General features: G+C 44.7%; 1 protein-coding gene and 1 pseudogene across 1 annotated transcript in view; both read left to right on the top strand.

The window, feature by feature from the left end:
* Positions 1 to 4,534: 4,534 nt before the first annotated feature.
* On the top strand, positions 4,535 to 10,228 carry LOC129009667 (retinol dehydrogenase 16-like; annotated as a pseudogene).
* A 1,105-nt stretch (positions 10,229 to 11,333) lies between these two features.
* Positions 11,334 to 20,973, top strand: part of LOC129009666 (retinol dehydrogenase 16) — a 34,424-nt gene continuing 24,784 nt past the window's right edge. Inside the window, exon 1 of the mRNA XM_054443007.2 lies at positions 11,334 to 11,392. Coding sequence (XP_054298982.1) covers positions 11,352 to 11,392 — 41 coding nt within the window. The 5' untranslated portion in view covers positions 11,334 to 11,351. The remainder of the gene's footprint in view (positions 11,393 to 20,973) is intronic.

The raw sequence follows: 20,973 nt of genomic DNA, 5'->3' as shown, positions 1-20,973 counted from the left end.
GGGAGGCCAGGCTCCTCGCCAACCTGGGCAAAAGGAGCAGGCCAGCAGCTTTGCCCTATGCAGCAGGAACAGCAGCAGTGAAACAATTCCTGGAAATTTACTCTTTTTCCTCCCCACCCCACTTTTTTCCCCAAAAAAAGTGTAGATAAGATTTTGCGATCAACAATCAGAAAGGAAGGAAGGTACCAGGGAGGAGGTATTGGGAGGCAGAGATAAAGGCAGACAACTTCCCAGGGTTGGGTTAGGCAAAGGGCTGTGCTTGGACCCTGGCAGAAGGGATGAGGCAGGCTGTCCCAGGGATCAACCCACATGCCTGGCTTATGGGGTGGAGGCAGGTGCTTTGTGGACAGGTTAAGGCTGAGGGATTTGGTAGTGATTGCACTCGCATCCACAGTGTGAACTTCCAGAAGGCCACTGAGTCAGGAAGCCAAGTCTAGTCGTGGAGGTTGCTCTGCCCTCCTGCCACCAGCTTCCCCAAGCTAGAGAGGAATCTGGTTTGCCCAGAAGTACCAGATTAGGAGATTTCCAGGCTCCTCAAAGCCTGTGCCCCACTCCCCTGTCCTTGGCTGTCTCTGCTTAGTTCTTCCCTGTTCACCGGCCCTTCACAAGACACTGTGGAGATAACACCAGTTTTTGAGTCAGACCTGTTTTTGACACTTTTTTCCACCACTTGGTAGCTGTGTGATCTTGGGCAGGTCACTTAACCTTTCTGAATCTCAGTTTCTTTTCTTTTGTTTTTTGTTTTTAAATATTTATTTGTACAGATTGATGTGGTACATGTGCAGTTTTGTTACATGCATAGGTTGCATGTTGGTCAAGCCAGGGCTTTTAGGGTATCCACCAGAAGAATAATATGCATTGTACCCATTGACTAGTTTCTCATCATCCACCCCTCTCCCATTCCCTCTTCCTTCCAAGTTTTCACTGTTTACCATTTCACTCTCCACATCCATGTGTACACATCTTTTAGCACTCACATATGAGTGAGAACATGCAATATTTGATTTTCTGTGCCTCAATTGTTTTACTTAAAATAATGATCTCCAGTTCCATCCACATTGCTGCAAAAGACATAATTTCATTCCTTTTTATGGCCAAATAGTATTCCATTATATATATATATATACCACATTTTCTTTATCCTTTTATTCGTTGATGGACACTTAGGTTGATTCCATGTCTTTGCTATTGTGAATAGGGCTGTGATAAACATACTAGTGCAGGTGTCTTTTTAATGTATTGATTTCTTCCCCTTTGAGTAAATACCCAGTAGTGGGATTGCTGGGTCGAATGGCAGTTCTACTTTTAGTTTTTTGAAAAATCTGCATACTGTTTTCCATAGAAGTTGTACTAGTTCACATTCCCACCAGCAATGTCTAAGAGTTCTCTTTGCTCCACATTCTTGCCAACATCTGTTTTTTTTTTAAATCTTTTTAATAATAGCCATTCTGACTGAGGTACAATGATATCGCGTCATGGTTTTTATTTGCATTTCTCTGATGATTAGTGATGTTGAGCATTTTTTCATATCTCTGTTGGCCATTTGAAAAATGTCTTTTGAAAAATGTCTTCTTTTGAAAAATGTCTATTCTTGTCATTTGCCCACATTTTAGTGGGATTATTTGTGTTTTTTTTTTTTCTTGCTTGAGTTCTTTGTATATTTTGGATATCTCCCCTGTCAGATGAATAGTTTACAAATATTTTCTCCAGTTCTGCGGGTGGTTCATTCTGTTGCTTATTTCTTCTGTTGTGCAGAGCTTTTTAGTTTAATTAAGTCCCATTTGTTTATTTTTGTTTTTGTTGCCTGTGCTTCTGAGATCTTAGTCATAAATTCTTTGCCTAGTCCAATGTCCAGGAGACTTTTCCTTATACTAGATACTAGATTTTTCCCGCAATACTAGATTTTCTTCTAATAATTTAATAATAGTTTTGGGTCTTATATGTAAGTCTTTAATCCATCTTGAGTTGATTTTTGTGTCTGGTGAGAGATAGGAGTTTAATGTCAGTTTCTTAATATGTAAAGTGAGGATAATGATGCTTCCCTTACAGGTTATTATATGGGATACATGAGATAATATATACAAGCATGCCCTTTTTCCACTTCATGGGGATAAGGTAAAAGGAATACCATCTTGTGGAATTGACATTGAGAGACCGCTTTAGTCCTATTACCACTAGCCATTTTTTTCCTCTCTGAATTAGATCAACATGAGCCTCCTCTTTTATTTGGCTGTCTTGGGTTGTGTTTTTTACATAGAAGGGTGGGAACATTCCCAAATGTTACTATGAATTACCACAGAGAGATGTAGTAACAGCTAATGTTTATCGAATACGCACCATTGGCCAGACACAGTTGTAAGGGGCTTTATCCATATCACCTCATTTAATCCTCATAACAACTTCATGAGTGGGTACTACCATCGACAAGGAAACCGAAGCACAGAAACTTTAAATAACTTGCCCCAGTCACACAGCTAGTAGGTCAATAAGCCCATATTACAAGGATTCTTGAGCTGGATTCCATGCAGCTAATGGTTTTAGGTGTGAACTCTATGAAAAGTATAAGCAAGTTTTTGATTGTTGTGTTATGTGCATTTTTGTGGGGGCTTATAACCTTCCTTAGATTCTTGAAGGGGCCCATGATGTCCAAAAGCTTAAAAAAAAAATGACCCTTGGAGAGCTTCTCCTAGACTGGGGTCAGGATAAAAAAAGCAATGTTGGGTATCCACTTGTGTGGAGCTGACTCAGCCCTGGGAATTCTAGGAAATTTCTTGCATGAGGAAGGAGGTGTCTCCTTCATGAAGGCTGAGGGATTTGTAGGATGATCTCGGAGGGATTTGAAAAGGGGAAAGTGAATGTCTTTGCTTCCCATTCCCTATCTTTCACGAGATGAAGGACAACAGTTTCCTCTGTGATTTCCCAAGTGTGAGAAGGGAGGGTGTGACATCAGTCTAAGGAAGAGGAAGCTTGAAAAGACTGATAAGAGACTGGAAGGGCCCCAGGTACTATTAATATCCCTCTGCCGCCTACAGCACCAGCAACCTCCCCGAATGCCTCCCCGCTTCCCCCTTCCTTTGGTCTCCTATCTCTCCCAGCTTCTGTTTCTCCCTCACTCTCCCATCTCCTGATCTGCACCCCTCCCCCAGCCTCTCTGTAGATACGGTAAGTCTCTTGTTGATTCCAGATTTCTTCCGTTTCTGTTAACTTTTGTTGAGCACCTAATGTATGCTGGTCAGAAATTCTCCAGTGCTTCCCAAGACCCCATCTTTCTAAGTTTTCACCATTTTAATAAAGGCATATAGATTCTTAGACGCTCTGAAATTGGAGTTGGGAGGACTTGACAAAGTCATCTTGATTCTCCTCCCTCGTTATAAAGATGAGAAAAATGGAGGCTTTAGGAAATCTCATATTGTCGCATGATGTAAGAAATAGTGATGAAAATGGAAAGCCAAGCCAGATGTTGCAGTGTCAGCTACCTCAACATTCATTCATCTCTGCTAGAAGCTAGCACTGCCCGGGTTGGAAATACAAAAATGACTGGACTCAGTCTCGGAGCCCTCAAGGGGCTCTGAGTCTGTCAAACCTCTAGTACGCAGCACACTCAAGGCACCATCCATGTTGCTTAATTAACACTAGTCCAGTCTCTTACCAGCCAGCAGTCTTGCTGTTTCCCTCCTTCTTGGAGGATCCGTGCAGGGAGATATAGGGGCTCCCTGATGCTGGCGGCCACTGGGATGAGCTGAAGAGCCTTGGCAGATCCCAGGCCCATGCCCACGTCGTGACTGCAGGGCTAGAGAAGAACCACCAGGGGGCGTGCGGCTCTTTGCTAGCCTCTGGTTTCTGCAGGAAACCTCTCCTTCCCCCTCCCAGTCCATCTCCACTTCTTCAATTAGGGGACAGAAATTTGGCAAACATGGACAGTGGCAGAGACGCCCAGTGCAAAGAAACCCTGGATTATTCTGTCCCACCCCTACTCCCCCAGCTCCCTGCCCCTCTACATCCTGCCCACCAGTTATGAAATAAGTTTCCTCGACCTCACCTGGAGGGACCTTCCATGGACAGCAGTGAGGTCCAGTCTGTACCGCTTTCTGTAGTCTCCTGAGGAGAAGATCCCTCCTGTCCATCAACACCCTGATACAAACTGAAGTAATACCTTTCCAGTTACTAGGGTTCATATCCTTCCCTGCTTGGGCAAGGTTTTGGACACACCATCCTCATTGTCCTTGTTTAAATGAGCAATGTTTTTAGCCTCTCAGTGTCTGAAGGGTCCAGATCCTGGATGTGGGCCCTGACAGGGGAGGGCAGAGGGCAGTGGAGCCAGCACCCAGGGCATATCAGGAGGTGAGCGGGTGAGCCCTGTGACACCTGCATAAGTCATTCCATTCCCCCTCCCAGCAGCCCTGGGTACTTCCTTCCTGTGGGTTCCAAGGCTCCATTCCCTTCTTTTCCCTTTCTTTACCTGTGAGGTTGGACTCCCCCTGTGGGTCTTCCACTTCTTTCTGCCCCAGAAAACTACTGTAGCAGGAGGGGACCTGCTCTTGTTCACTCTTTTGCCTTCTCCTTCTCATCCTAGAGAGTCTGATCGTGCCCTACTTTTCTGGGGAGTGATTGATTCTGGATGCTGAGTGGGATGAGGAAACTCAGGCTCAGAGCAGGATTTCCACTGAATGTGCCTGGAAACCATGTGTAGCTTCCCAGTAAAGTCTGTTTTCTGGGAGACCGTGGTCCAGGAGTGTTGGTATACAATGTGTGTTAGGCCGTTCTTGTGTTGCTATAATAAATACCTGAGACTGGGTAATTTATAAAGAAAACAGGTTTAATTGGCTCACGGTTCTGCAGGCTGTACAAGCATGCATCTGCTTGGCTGCTGGTGAGGCATCAGGAAGCTTATAATCACGGCAGAAGGCAATGGGGGAGCTGATTTGTCACATGGCGAGTGGGAGCAAGAGAGAGAGAGCTGGGGAGGTGCCACACTTTTAAACAACCAGATCCCATCACAATTCATTCCAGTGTCTCCAGGACAGCATCAAGCCATGAGGGATCCACTACCATGACCCAACACCTCTCACCAGCCCCTACCTCCAATATTGGAGACTGCATTTCAACATGCAATTTTGGTGGCACAAATATCCAAACCATATCACAAGATATGTAGAGACAAGTTCTGACCCTTGTTTGTAGATCAGAGTGGTGTGGGTCATGGTGTGTGTGTGTGGGCCCCTGTATGGACACCTGTGTGTACACCTGAGTAGGCACAGCAAGACAGAGAGGCATTGGTGGACTAGGGAAGCATTGCTGAGTAGTGATAACTACTCACTGGGCAAGACTTCGGGTTTGCAACTGCATGCATGAGCACCTGCAAAGGCAGTTGAAAGAGCAGAGAGATGAAGCCAGGATAAAAAATGGTGCAGAAAGACAGTGATCAGGGAGGAAAGTGAGGACTTTCTGCCAAAATGCCTGAGGGCTTCCCTGCCTACCTCAGCCCTCTGTGTTCTTAAGTCCTCCTGTCTGAACAGAGGCCAGACTCTCACTTCACCCCAGCCCGTCTGGGTCTGTCCTCTGCAAAGCCATGTGTCTCTACCTGGCAGTCCTCCTGGGCCTGTACTACCTTCTGCACTGGTACCGGGAGAGGCAGGTGGTGAGCCACCTGAGAGACAAGTACGTGTTCATCATGAGCTGTCACTCATGCTTCAGGAACCTACTGTCCAGACAACTGGATGCACGAGGCTTGCGGGAGCTGCATGTAGGACAGAGAAGGAGACCAAGCAGCTGAGGGGCCAGACTTCAGACAGGCTGGAGAGTGACCATGGACATCACCAAGACAGAGAGCATTGCTGCAGCTGCCCAGGAGGTGAAGGAGCGTGTGGGGGACAGAGGGACCACCTCAATCCCTCCTAGTGCCTGTTTGTTTCTCCTCTCTCTGTGTCACTAGGGGAGACCTAGTGTCTGCTAACTGGGAACATTTCCAAGACTTTTATTTTTAGGGGCTCGAGCTTTCCATTTTCCAGAGCAGAAGTCCTAGAGTGGTTGTGGCTGGGCCCAGGGATGGAGGAGTCCAGCCTGTGGTTAGAGCCCAGTCTCTGGATAACGTTGGGTCCTGACAGTTGGCATGAGACCATCGGGGATGGGACCAGGCAGGATCCAGGCTTCTGATCTCAGAATGCAGAGGACAGCTCAGCATTCTCTTACTGGTTCCTTCACACTTGTCCCTGTTGAGGGCTTTAAGATTATCTCCACTTGATTCACAAGGACACTGGGGCTTGGAGAGCTGAAGGGACTTCACATCAAACACCGAGTGATGAATCCTGTTCGTTTTGGGGAAAGGGAGATCATTGATTGCTTTGTTCTGGTTGTAAATGGAAAACATGAAGAAATTATAGAAGAGGATAAGGTTGGATAGATAGTAGGATAAGATAGGATTTCTCATTGGAGAAATCATAGAAGAGGATGAGAGTGAAACAACATTCCCCCTAATCCCAGCCTCCAGGGTTAATTTCCCTCTACTTTACACATTCTGGGGTCAGCATTTTCATCATCAAATTTCTTCCACAACATAACAATCAAGGTCTCCATATTCCAGCATGTGGAGAGGCCATAATTTATTAAAAGGATTCTATATTGTTGAATGCCGAAGTTTGTTACCCACTTTTCCTGGCATAAATAACATCTCAGTAATGATTCTCTACCAAGGTTTGTTGACAGGCTTAGCAGTGCTGGTGCTATTCAAGAAAAGTAAAACTATTGAATCAGAGAATCCTCATTCCTTCAAGTCCAGGAAAGGTTTCTGAGTATGGGAAGGGCTACCATTGCAGGCCTTATTGTTTTTCCAATATTCCTAGGGTCAATCTCTGTCTCCTGTACCCCCCAGCCCTCACCCACTCACACCCCTGCCCCTGCTGGCCTGGAGTCCGTAGTTCTGTAGCTCTGACTACTCCAGATCTTTCATGCTATTAGTTTGCTCCCCTATGTCTTCCGTAGAATCTTCCCCAAAGCTTGCTGGACCCTATGGGGATAGGGCAGACATAGGCTTGTGGGATCATGGTGGGAGAGGGTGGTACTTCCTGGGGCAGAGAGTACAGTCTGGACACCTGTGTGGCATGAGACTTCTTTCCCTCTTCTCCTCCTGCTCTTGCTATTCAGTCCACAGTGAGCTTTGGGATTCCCAGGTACACTAGGTGACCTTTTCTTCCAGGACAGATATTGCCTTGACATTGATGCAGGTTGAAGCACAGCTTGTCCCCTGATGCCCAGTGCAGGCCTGCTCTCTAACTTCCCCCAGTCTTAGGATTTAAGTGTATCTCTCCTAACCAGGATGCAGAAAGTAATTACTCATGTGTTTTTCTTATTCTTTCCTTTCCTTTTTCTTTTTGTCTTCTGTCCTTTCCCCTTGGTTTCTCTGTCTTAGCCCATTCCTGTCTTCCTATTTCCTGTCTCTGTCTCTCTTCCCTGGAGAGATATTTGTTGGGCCCTCATTCTGTTTTCTCAAGTTCTGTCCATGCACTTCACAGCATTGGCTTTACTGCATGCTGGGTGCCAGGCACTAGGAGCAGAGATGGGAAGGACCACCCCTCACCCCCAATACCTTGAAATGGGTGCAAACCTTGAAACTCTGAAGCCACCCCATCCTGATTTCCTCTCCTCCACTCCTTTCCCTTATTCTATGTAGCACACTTGTTGACTCAATAAACACATTGAACTGGAAAATGAACTTGCACCCTAACTATGTCCACCTGCACAAACACAACAGTGATGCTCTCATCTTCTGGCCATCCCAGGACTCTGGGGCCTGGTGAATAACTCTGGCATCTGCCTGCCCTCCAGCTGCAATGAGTGGTTGATGGAACAGGACTTTGTGACTATACTGGACATGAACCTGTTGGGGGTGATTGATGTGACTCTGAGCCTGCCGCCCTAATGAGGAAGGCCAGGGGCTGCGTGGTCAACCTCTCCAGCATCGCGGGCCGGGTTTCACTTTTTGGTGCAGGCTACTGCATCTCCAAGTACAGCGTGGAGACCTCCGACTCCCTCTGGTATTGGCCTGGGACAGGGCCCTCCCTCGTCCCCCTGCACCTGTTCTTCTGTGGGAGCCATTTGCAGTAGTTTTATGTAATCATAGCCTTAGAGGCCCCCTATTGAGATCCCTCTCTCTCATCCTGTGTGTGCTGTTGCCCTTATGGATTTAGCCAGCCACTTGTTGGGAACAGCTTCTCCATGTTCTGGGGAGGGAGGGGCCGCAGACCAAACAGTTCCTGTAACTCACCTTTGACCCTGTTGAGGGGGTCCCATAGGCAGAAAATGTCTGAAGCAGACTGGAACTGGCATATTTGGCTCCAGAGCCCAGGCTGAAGCCACTGTGACATGCAGTTGCAGGGAGCCTAGGAGACATGGGGAGAGCATCTTAGTCCATACAACAGACTCTTTAGGCCCTTGGATGAGTGCCCAATAAACTCAGCCCAGGAAAACAGCAAGGTTTTGGCCCTGCCCTAAAAGCTCTGACACCTGAGAGAGGAGCAAGAGAGCTAGAATGTTTGTTGCCAGTTCTCATAGGGGTTGTGACCCAGTCAGCCCTGGTGGCCATGGTAGCCACCTGAGTTGGGGAAGTTCCTGGAGATGGGGTCTAAGCTGGAGATTGAGAATCCCCACCTGGCAGCCTTGAACAGAAATGGGGGAATGACTTTTGTCTTCAGCCCAGGCCTAGGGGGAGCCTCAGCCGCCTACCTGTGCTGTGGGGTCCTCATGAGGTGAAGCACAGGGCCAGGCCTGTGGAGGAGGCTGGGCAGGTGGGTGCATCTGGGCGCATGGAGTCCCTGGACAGGAGCTGTGCCTCATGCTGTTGCCAGTGGAACCCCCCCAAAAAGGATTTTCTCAGGAGAGCTCCTTGGACTAGTTGGCTTCTAGACACCCACTTACTGCAGGGAGCCCAGTGGCTGTGAGTGTGGGGAGCCAGATTGAAGGCAGAGGGACGCTCCTCAGAGGACAGCTGCCATCGCCCAGCTCAGAGGCCAGGGAGATTCCTGGGGTGGGAGAAGAAGGGAGGGGACTGAGGACTGCAGAGGAGGTAGAATGTGGGAATTCTGGTGATCCATTGGATGTGAGGGGCATAGGAGGTGATAGCACTGAGGTGCTGCCTTGCTCTTGAATTGGTAGGACTTAGGGCTACTAAGCTCCAGTATGTAAAATATGGAAACCCCAGAGAGAGGCAAGGCCACCATCATAATTGTTATCTGCTATCTGCTGCCCTTCCCAACTCTCCAAGCTTTCTTGCGTCTTCCACTGCCGTTGCACACTGGGTTTGTATTGGGTTTCTTTGTTTTCTGTATTTTGCCTCCCAAGATTTCTGAAGTCCTTGCCCTTCTGCATATCTGCCATGCAGGAGGAAGCTCTCCCACTTTGGAGTGAAGGTGTCTGTGATTGAACCTGGTCACTTCAAGACCAGTATGGCCAGCTCTGAGAGGCATTTACAGAACCTCAGGGAGCTGTCGGACTAGGCCAGCCCCGAGGTCAAGGAGACCTATGGGGAGAAGTTTCTGACACCCCATGAGTGAGCTGTGGACAGTGGGGACATAAGGAAATCCTTGTCTAGAAGTCTGGGTCCATCATTAGTACCTCCAACAGTATGAGAGTCTGTCCTCCAGACTCTGCCTCCCCAACAAAGTGAGGACATTTCGTCCATTTAGCTGTGTGTTCAACGGGTCACCTAAAAGAGGAATTCAAGCTCCTATAATTGAAACCACTGGCTAATCTGAACCTCTCATTATTTTAGAGATAGCTGATTTTCATGTTCTTAGGCTGTTAATAGAGATCTTCAATTTATGCAGCCCAGATATCTCAGGAAGAGAGGCAGAGGGGGCTTAGTGTGGAACAGGTTTTGCTGGAGTGAGGGTTGGGGCACTCCCTGGGGAATATAGGTGGATTAGACTTGAGGCATATCATTGAGGGGCCCAGGGATTCTTAGACACTCTCCTTCCAATTCAGAGCTCTAAATGGGAGGGGAGGGATGTGCTAGTACATTAAGGATCTTTTCTCATTCTGAACAGGCCTCAGAAAAGCACCTAGGAGCCTTTGGTCAAAATGCAGTACAAATCTATCATTGGTGACTGACTGCATGGAGCATGTGCTGACCGCCTGCCACCCCTGCACTTGCTACACAGCTGGCTGGGACACCAAGCTTCTCTACCTCCCTAGGACCTACATGCCTACCTTCCTAGTGGATGCCATGCTCCACTAGGTTCTCCAAGGCTGGCCAAGGCCCTGTGAAGCCAAGACTCAGGTGCATGTTTTCACGGATTTGGGGTATGCCATGAGGGGCGATGTATCATGGGGAGAGAAATAGGTTACCCCTGTCACAGAAATAGACCTAAGGACAAGCCAGCAAGGAGATGTCAATAAGGCACTGGCAGGCCCCAGGTCCCTTCCCTGGGGCAACTGAAGCCTCCTCCCCTCACCTGTGCCCTCTCTGTGGCCTTCAGTGACCGGCCCTTACTTTAAAGTCATTGCACTTTCCCTGTTGCCATCCCTCAAGGTCCCCCACCATATCCCAACACACCCCCTCCTCCAGTAGCAGGGAGTGAGAGTCATGTCTAGACTCATCTTTCTTGTTTTCCCTCCCTTTGTTGAGCCCTTGCTGTGTGCTGGAGAGAAATTCTCTTGAATTACCTAGTCCTCATCCTCAGTGTCTTCAGTGTTCTGATGATGTTGCAAGGGTGAACTCAACACAGAAAGCATTAGGAGAAAGGGATACAGATTCCTGGGCTCAGTACAAATTGTAGTTACAGGGTACCACCTCTGGTTTCTCATTTTACTGATTTCAGGTTAAAAGTCCAGGATATGGAGCCTTTAGAGAGCCCTGTGTCATTGAACAAATCGTGTTCAGTGTAAAAACAGATAGTGAGGTCAGATGTTGCAGAGCCGCTGAATTTAAAACACGAAATGAGGCTGGGTGTGGTAGCTGACACCTGTAATCCTAGCACTTTGGTAGGCCAAAGCGGGTGGATTGTCTGAGCTCAGGCATTCAAGACCAGCCTGGGCAACATGGCGAAACCCAGACTCTATCAGAAATGCAAAAATTAGCTGGGCATGTTGGTGCATGCCTGTGGTTCAGCTACTCAAAAGGTTGAGGTGGGAAGATCACTTGAGCCTGGGAGGCAGAGGTTGCAGTAAGCCAAGATGGCGCCACTGCACTCTAGCCTGGGTGGCAGAATGAGGCTCTGTCTCAAAAACAAACAAAGAAAAAAACCCCAAACAAACAAAAGACACGCAATGAGAAGAGGATGGAGAAAGATGGTGGAATAGAAGGCTTCACAAATCCTTCTCCACTCCCTACCCCACACCAGGACAACAAGTTAACAAGTATGTACACAGAAAAGAACACCTTCATAGAACGAACAATCAGGTGAGCACTCATTTTACCTGGTTTTAATTTCATATTGCTAAAAGAGGCACTGAAGAGATAGAAAAAAACAGTCATGAGTCATGGACACGGTCCCTCCCCAACCCCTGGCTTCAGAGGCGTGGTGCTGAGAGTGCCTCTGAGTGCTGGGGGAGGGAGAACACAGTAATTGTGAGGCACTGACCTCAGGGCTGTCCTGTTAGAGCAGAGAGGAAAACCACACCAAACTCAGCTGATGCCTGCCTGGGGAGGGAGCATTTATTTTTTTTTTTTTATTTTTTATTTTTTTTCTTTTATTATTATTATTATTATCATCATTATTATACTTTAGGTTTTATGGTACATGTGCGCAATGTGCAGGTAAGTTACATATGTATACATGTGCCATGCTGGTGCGCTGCACCCACCAACTTGTCATCTAGCATTAGGTATATCTCCCAATGCTATCCCTCCCCCCTCCCCCCACCCCACAACAGTCCCCGAAGTGTGATGTTCCCCTTCCTGTGTCCATGTGTTCTCATTGTTCAATTCCCACCTATGAGTGAGAATATGCGGTGTTTGGTTTTTTGTTCTTGCGATAGTTTACTGAGAATGATGATTTCCAATTTCATCCATGTCCCTACAAAGGACGTGAACTCATCATTTTTTATGGCTGCATAGTATTCCATGGTGTATATGTGCCACATTTTCTTAATCCAGTCTATCATTGTTGGACATTTGGGTTGGTTCCAAGTCTTTGCTATTGTGAATAATGCGGCAATAAACATACGTGTGCATGTGTCTTTATAACAGCATGATTTATAGTCCTTTGGGTATATACCCAGTAATGGGATGGCTGGGTCGAATGGAATTTCTAGTTCTAGATCCCTGAGGAATCGCCACACTGACTTCCACAAGGGTTGAACTAGTTTACAGTCCCACCAACAGTGTAAAAGTGTTCCTATTTCTCCACATCCTCTCCAGCACCTGTTGTTTCCTGACTTTTTAATGATTGCCATTCTAACTGGTGTGAGATGGTATCTCATTGTGGTTTTGATTTGCATTTCTCTGATGGCCAGTGATGGTGAGCATTTTTTCATGTGTTTTTTGGCTGCATAAATGTCTTCTTTTGAGAAGTGTCTGTTCATGTCCTTTGCCCACTTTTTGATGGGGTTGTTTGTTTTTTTCTTGTAAATTTGTTGGAGTTCATTGTAGATTCTGGATATTAGCCCTTTGTCAGATGAGTAGGTTGCGAAAATGTTCTCCCATTTTGTAGGTTGCCTGTTCACTCTGATGGTAGTTTCCTTTGCTGTGCAGAAGCTCTTTAGTTTAATTAGATCCCATTTGTCAATTTTGGCTTTTGTTGCCATTGCTTTTGGTGTTTTAGACATGAAGTCCTTGCCCATGCCTATGTCCTGAATGGTAATGCCTAGGTTTTCTTCTAGGGTTTTTATGGTTTTAGGTCTAACATTTAAGTCTTTAATCCATCTTGAATTGATTTTTGTATAAGGTGTAAGGAAGGGATCAAGTTTCAGCTTTCTACATATGGCTAGCCAGTTTTCCCAGCACCATTTATTAAATAGGGAATCCTTTCCCCATTTCTTGTTTTTGTCAGGTTTGTCAAAGATCAGATAGTTGTAGATATGTGGCATTATTTCTGACGGCTCTGTTCTGTTCCATTGATCTATATCTCTGTTTTGGTACCAGTACCATGCTGTTTTGGTTACTGTAGCCTTGTAGTATAGTTTGAAGTCAGGTAGTGTGATGCCTCCAGCTTTGTTCTTTTGGCTTAGGATTGACTTGGCGATGCGGGCTCTTTTTTGGTTCCATATGAACTTTAAAGTAGTTTTTTCCAATTCTGTGAAGAAAGTCATTGGTAGCTTGATGGGGATGGCATTGAATCTGTAAATTACCTTGGGAAGGATGGCCATTTTCATGATATTGATTCTTCCTACCCATGAGCATGGAATGTTCTTCCATTTGTTTGTATCCTCTTTTATTTCCTTGAGCAGTGGTTTGTAGTTCTCCTTGAAGAGGTCTTTCACATCCCTTGTAAGTTGGATTCCTAGGTATTTTATTCTCTTTGAAGCAATTGTGAATGGGAGTTCACTCATGATTTGGCTCTCTGTTTGTCTGTTATTGATGTATAAGAATGCTTGTGATTTTTGCACATTGATTTTGTATCCTGAGACTTTGCTGAAGTTGCTTATCAGCTTAAGGAGATTTTGGGCTGAGACAATGGGGTTTTCTAGATATACTATCATGTCATCTGCAAACAAGGACAATTTGACTTCCTCTTTTCCTAATTGAATACCCTTGATTTCCTTCTCCTGCCTAATTGCCCTGGCCAGAACTTCCAACACTATGTTGAATAGAAGTGGCGAGAGAGGGCATCCCTGTCTTGTGCCAGTTTTCAAAGGGAATGCTTCCAGTTTTTGCCCATTCAGTATGATATTGGCTGTGGGTTTGTCATAAATAGCTCTTATTATTTTGAGATACGTCCCATGGGAGGGAACATTTAAACCACCCCTAGCCACAGGGGAATCGCTGATCCCAGCAGTCCTAAATTGAGTGCCCATGAACCTCACCACCAAGGGCTACGACATTCTGTGTCTCCAAGTAAACTTGAGAGGCAGTCTAGGTCATAAGGACCACAACTCCTAGGTGAGGCCTAGTGCAGAACTAGGCCCAGAGACAGTGGATTAGGGGGACACGTGACATACTGAGACACCAGCTGGGGCAGCCAAGGGAATGTCGGCATCACCCCTCCCCAACTCCAGTCTGCACAACATGAGGCTCCAAAGGAGACCCCTTTTTTCTACTTGAGCAGAGGAGAGGGAAGAGTGGGAAGGTTTTGTCTTGCATCTTGGATACCAGCTCAGCTACAGCAAGATAGGGCAGTGATCAGAGTCATGAGGCCCCTGTTTCAAGTCCTAGCTCCCGTATGACATTTCTAGACAGACCCTGGGCCAGAAGGGAGCCCACTGTCTTCAAGGAAAGGACCCAATGCTAGCAGCATTCATCACCTGCTATCTGAAGAGACCTTGGGCCCTGAATAACCAGTAATTCCTAGGTGCTAGTCAAGGGCCTTGGGTGAGCCTCTGAACCTTGATGGCTTCAGGTGAGACTCGGGGCATTCCTAGCTGTGTTATCTATGGAGAGAGACTCCTGCTTGAGAAAAGCAGAGGGAAAAGTAAAGGGGACTTTGTCTTACACCTTAGGTGCCGGCAAGGCCACGATGGGGTAGAGCACCAAGTGAGCTATTATGGTTCTTGATCCTGGGACTTGACTCTTGGATGACATTTTCTGGACATACCCTGGGCCAGTGGGGAGCCTGCTGACCTGAAGGGTGAGTTCCAGGCCAGGCAGCATTCACCACAAGCTGATTTAAGAGATGTTGGGCCTTAAGGGAACATCGATGGTTGTTTGGCAGTACTCCTTGTGGCCTGGGGTGGTGGTGGCTGCAGGTTGAGGCTCCTCTGCCTTTGGAAAAGGAAGGGAAGAGTGGGAGGGACTGTGTCTTGTGGTTTGAGTGCCCACTCAGCTGCAATTTAGTAGAATACCAGGTACACTTCTAAGGTTTTTGACTCTAGTCCCTGACTCCTGCACAGCACTTCTGGACCCATATGGGGTATGGGGTACCTCATCATCCTGAAGGGAATGACACAGGCCTAACTGACTTTGCTACTTGCTAACTGTAGAGCCCTAGGGCCTTGAGCAAACATAGGTAGTAGCCAGGGACTGGGTACAGCAGGCCTTGGGTGAGACCCAGCACTGTACTGGCTTCAAGTCTGATGCAATGCAGTCATAGTGGTGGTGACACAGGGGTGCTTGTGTCACTCCACCCCCAGCTTTAGATGGCTCAGAACAGAGAGAGAGATTCTGTATGTTTGCGAGAAAGTCAGGGAAGAGAATGAGACTGGTATTCCAGAGAATTCTCTCAGATCTTGTCCAAGACTACCAAGGTGGTACCTCTACCAGTCTGCAAGAACCACAGCATTACTAGGCATGGGGTGTCCCCTAAAGCAGATACAACTTGGATCACAACACCTAAGTATTTTCAAATATTTGGTAAGCCTTCCCAAGAATGACAGTTACAAATAAGCCCAGACAGTGAAGGCTACAATATATACCTAAATCTTCCATTCCCAGACACTGAAGAACATCTACTAACATCAGCACCATGAAGGAAAACTTGACCTCACCAAATGAACTAAATAAGGGACCAGGGACCAATCCTGGAGAAACAGATATGTGACCTTTCGGACAAAGAATTCAAAATAGCTGTGTTGAGGAAACTCAAAGAAATTCAAGATAACACAGAGAAGAAATTTAGAATTCTATCAGATAAATTTAACAAAAAGATTGAAATAGTTAAACAGTCAAGCAGAAATTCTGGAGCTGAAAAATGCAATTGGCATATTCAAGAATGTAGCAGAATTCTTTTTTTATTTTTATTTTTTATTTTGCTTTAAGTTCTGGGATATGTGTGCATAATGTGCAGGCTTGTTACATAGGTATACATGTGCCATGGCGGTTTGCTGCACGCATCAACCCATCATCAAGGTTTTAAGCCCCACATGCATTAGGTATTGTCCTAATGCTACCCCTCCCCTAGCCCCCCACCCCCTGACAGGCCATGATGTGTGATGTTTCCCTCCGTGTGTCCATGTGTTCTCATTGTTCAACTTCCACTTATGAGTGAGAATATGTGGTGTTTGGTTTTCTGTTCCTGTGTTAGTTTGCTGAGAATGATAGTTTCTAGTGTCATCCATGTCCCTGCAAAGGACATTAACTCATTCTTTTTTATGGCTGCATAGTTTTCCATGGTGTGTATGTGCCACGTTTTCTTTTTCTTTTTTTTTTTTTTTTTTGGAGGTGGAGTCTGGCTCTGTCACCCAGGCTGGAGTGCAGTGGCATGATCTCAGCTCACTGCAAGCTCTGCCTCCTGGGTTCATGCCATTCTCCTGCCTCAGCCTTCCAAGTAGCTGGGACTACAGGTGCCTGCCACCACGCCCGGCTAATTTTTTGTATTTTTAGTAGAGACAGGGTTTCACTGTGTTAGCCAGGATGGTCTCGATCTCCTGACCTCGTAATCCGCCCACCTCAGCCTCCCAAAGTGTTGGGTTTACAGGCAGGAGCCACTGCGCCTAGCCATGTGCCACATTTTCTTTATCCAGTCTATCACTGATGGACATTTGGGTGGTTCCAAGTTTTTGCTATTGTAAATAGTGCAGTAATAAACATACATGTGTATGTGTCTTTATAGTAGACTGATTTGTAATCCTTTGGGTATATACCCAGTAATGGGATTGCAGATTCAAATGGTATTTTTCATTCCAGATCCTTGAGGAATCACCACACTGTCTTTTACAATGGTTGAACTAATTTACATTCCCACAAACAGTGTAAAAGCATTCCTATTTCTCCACATCCTCTCCAGCATCTGTTGTTTCCTTACTTTTTAATGATTGCCTAACTGGCATGAGATAGTATCACATTGTGGTTTTGATTTGCATTTCTCTAATGACCAGTGATGATGAGCTTTTTTTTGTATGTTTATTGGCTGCATAAATGTCTTCTTTTGAGAAGTGTCTGTTCACATCAGAGTTCTTTAACAGCAGAATTGATCAGTTAGAAGAGTTAGTGAGCTTGAAGACAGGCCAGTTGAAAATATATGGAGGAAATAAAAAAAAACCCCACACAAAACAATGAAGCATGCCCTCAGGATCTAGAAAATAAACTTAGAAGGGCAAATCTAAGAGTTATTGGCCTTAATGAGAAGGTAGAGAAAGGGATAGGGGTAGAAGGTTTATTCAAAGGGATAATAGCAGAGGACTTCCCAAACCTAGAGAAAGATATTAATATCCAAGTACAAGAAGGTAATGGAACACCAAGCAGATTTAACCCAAAGAAGACCACCTCAAGGCATTTAATAATCAAACTCCTAAAGGTCAAGGGTAAAGAAAAGACCCTAAAAGCAGCAAGAGGAAAGAAATAAATGAGTACAATGGAGCTCCAATATGTCTGGCAGCAGACTTTCCAGTGAAAACCTTACAGGCCAGGAGAGAGTGGCCTGATATATTTAAAGTGCTAAAGAAAAAAACTTCTACCCAATAATAGTGTATCTGGTGAAAATATCCTTAAAGCATGAAGGAAAAAGACTTTCTCAGACAAACAAAAGCTGAGGGATTTCATCAAGACCAGACCTGTTGTACAAGAAATGCTAAAGGGAGTACTTCAGTCAGAAAGAAAAGGACATTAATTAGCAATACATAATACGTGAAGGTACAGACCTCACCAGTAATTGTAAGTACATAGAAAAACACAGAATATTGTAACATTGTAACTGTGCTGTGTAAACTACTCTTATCCTAATTAGAAAGACTAAATGATGAAATGATAAAAAAAATAACTACAACAACTTTTTAAGACATAGTACCATATGATATAAATAGAAACAATAAAAAGTTTAAAAGTCAGAGAATGAAGTTATGGTGCAGAGTTTTTATTAATTTTCTTTGTGCTTGTTTGTTTATTCAAATAGTGTTAAGTTATCAGGTTAAAATAATAAGTTATAAGACAGTATTTGCAAGCCTCATGGTTACCTCAAACCAAAAAACATACAATGGATACACAAAAGTAAAAAACAAGAAACAAAATCACAGCTCTAGAGAAAATCACCTTCACTAGAGGAAGACTAGAAGGAAAGAAAGAAGGTAAAGAAGATCATAAAACACCCAGAAGACAAATAACAAGATGGCAGGAGTAAGTCCTTACTTGTCAATAATGATATTGAATGTAAACTAAACTCTCCAATCAAAAGACATAGACTGAATGAATGGATGAAAAAACAAGAGCCATTGATCTGTTGCCTACAAGAGACACACTTCACCTATAAAGACATACACGGACTGAAAATAAGGGATGGAAAAAGATAAACTTCATGCCAATGGAAACCAAAAAGGAGCAAAAGTTTTATCACAGATAAAATAGGTTTCAAAACAAAAACGATAAGAAGAAAAGGTCTTCTTTCCAAGAAGGTCACTATATAATGGTAAATGGGGTCAATTCAGCAAGAGGATAGATATAGTAACCACTTTAAATACGTAATGTATGCTCCCAACACAGGAGCACCCATATATATATAAAGAGCATATTATTAGAGCTAAAGAGAGAGATAAGCCTCAATGGAATAATAGTTGGAGACTTCTGCACTCCACTTTCAGCATTGGACAGATCTTTCAGACAAAAAAATCAACAAAGAAACATCAGACTTAATCTTCACAGTAGACCAAGTGAATCTAGCAGATATTTACAGAACATTTCATCCAATGGCTGCAGAATACACATTCTTTTCCTCAGCACATGGATCATTCTCAGTGATAGATCACATGTTAGATCATAATACAAATCTTAAAGTATTCAAAAAATTGAAATACTGTCAAGCATCTTCTCTGACCACGATAGAATAAAACTAGAAATGACAAGAATTTGGGAAAGTAAACAAATACATAAAAATTTTAAAGTATGCTTCTGAATGATCAGTGGGTCAATGAAGAAATTAAGAAGAAAATGGAAATTTTTTATTTTTATTTTTTATTATACTTTAAGTACTAGGGTACATGTGCACAACGTGCAGGTTTGTTACATATGTATACGTGAGCCATGTTGGTATGCTGCACCCATTAACTCGTCATTTACATTAGGTATATCTCCCAATGGTATCCCTCCACCCTCCCCCCACCCCACGACAGGCCCTGGTGTGTGATGTTCCCCATCCTGTGTCCAAGTGTTCTCATTGTTCAATTACCACCTATGAGTGAGAAAATGCGGTGGTTGGTTTCCTGTCCTCGCAATAGTTTGCTCAGAATGATGGTTTCCATCTTCATCCATGTCCCTACATGGGACATGAACTCATCCTTTTTTATGGCTGCATAGTATTCCATGGTGTATATGTGCCACATTTTCTTAATCCAGTCTATCATTGATGGACATTTGGGTTGGTCCCAAGTCTTTGCTATTGTGAATAGTGCCACAATAAACATACGTGTGCATGTATCTTTATAGCAGCATGATTTGTAATCCACTGGGTATATACCCAGTAATGGGATGGCTGGGTCAAATGGTATTTCTAGTTCTAGATCCTTGAGGAATTGCCACACTATCTTCCATAACGGTTGAACTAGTTTACGGTCCCACCAACAGTGTAAAAGTGTTCCTATTTCTCCACATCCTCTTCAGCACCTGTTGTTTCCTGACTTTTTAATGATTGCCATTCTTTTCTTCTTTTTTTTTGAGATGGAGTCTCACTCTGTCACCCAGGCTGGAGTGCAGTGGCATGATCTCAGCTCACTGCAAGCTCTGCCTCCTGGGTTCATGCCATTCTCCTGCCTCAGCCTCCCGAGTAGCTGGGACTACAGGGGCCCGCTACCGCGCCCGGCTAATTTTTTGTGTTTTTAGTAGAGATGGGGTTTCACCGTGTTAGCCAGGATGGTCTCAATCTCCTGACCTTGTGATCCACCTGCTTTGGCCTCCCAAAGTGCTGAGATTACAGGCTTGAGCCACCATGCCTGGCCTTAATGATTGCCATTCTAACTGGTATGAGATGGTATCTCCTTGTGGTTTGATTTACATTTCTCTGATGGCCAGTGATGAGCATTTTTTATGTGTCTGTTGGCTGCATCAATGTCTTCTTTTGAGAAGTGTCTGTTCATATCCTTTGCCCACTTTTTGATGGGGTTGTTTGATATTTTCTTGTAAATTTGTTTAAGTTCTTTGTATATTCTGGATATTACCCCTTTGTCAGATGGGTAGATTGTAAAAATTTTCTTGCATTCTGTAGGTTGCCTGTTCACTCTGATGGTAGTTTCCTTTGCTGTGCAGAAGCTCTTTAGTTTAATTAGATCCCATTTGTCACTTTTGGCTTTTGTTGCCATTGCTTTTTGTGTTTTAGACATGAAGTCCTTGCCCATGCCTATGTGCTGAATGTTATTGCCTAGGTTTTCTTGTAGGATTTTTATGGTTTTAGGTCTAACATTTAAGTCTTTAATCCATCTTGAATTAATTTTTGTATAAGGTGTAAGGAAGGGATCCAGTTTCAGCTTTCTACATATGGCTAGCCAGTTTTCCCAGCACCATGTATTACATAGGGAATCATTTCCCCATTTCTTGTTTTTGTCAGGTTTGCCAAAGATCAGATGGTTGTAGATGTGTAGTATTACTTCTGAGGGCCCTGTTCTGTTCCATTGGTCTATATATTTGTTTTGGTACCAGTACCATGCTGTTTTGGTTACTGTAGCCTTGTAGTATAGTTTGAAGTCAGGTAGCATGATGCCTCCAGCTTTGTTCTTTTGGCTTAGGATTGTCTTGACAATGCGGGCTCTTTTTTGGTTCCACATGAACTTTAAAGTAGTTTTTTCCAATTCTGTGAAGAAAGTCTTTGGTAGCTTGATGGGGATGGCATTGAATCTATAAATTACCCTGGGCAGTATGGCCATTCTCACAATATTGATTTTTCCTATCCATGAACATGGAATGTCCTTCCATTTATTTGTGTCCTCTTTTATTTCGTTGAGCAGTGGCTTGTAGTTCTCCTTGAAGAG

The sequence above is a fragment of the Pongo pygmaeus genome, chromosome 10, assembly GCF_028885625.2.
Source record: "Pongo pygmaeus isolate AG05252 chromosome 10, NHGRI_mPonPyg2-v2.0_pri, whole genome shotgun sequence".
Lineage (NCBI taxonomy): Eukaryota > Metazoa > Chordata > Mammalia > Primates > Hominidae > Pongo > Pongo pygmaeus.
Note: the sequence above shows the minus strand (reverse complement) of the source record. Positions and strands in the feature narration are given on the sequence as shown.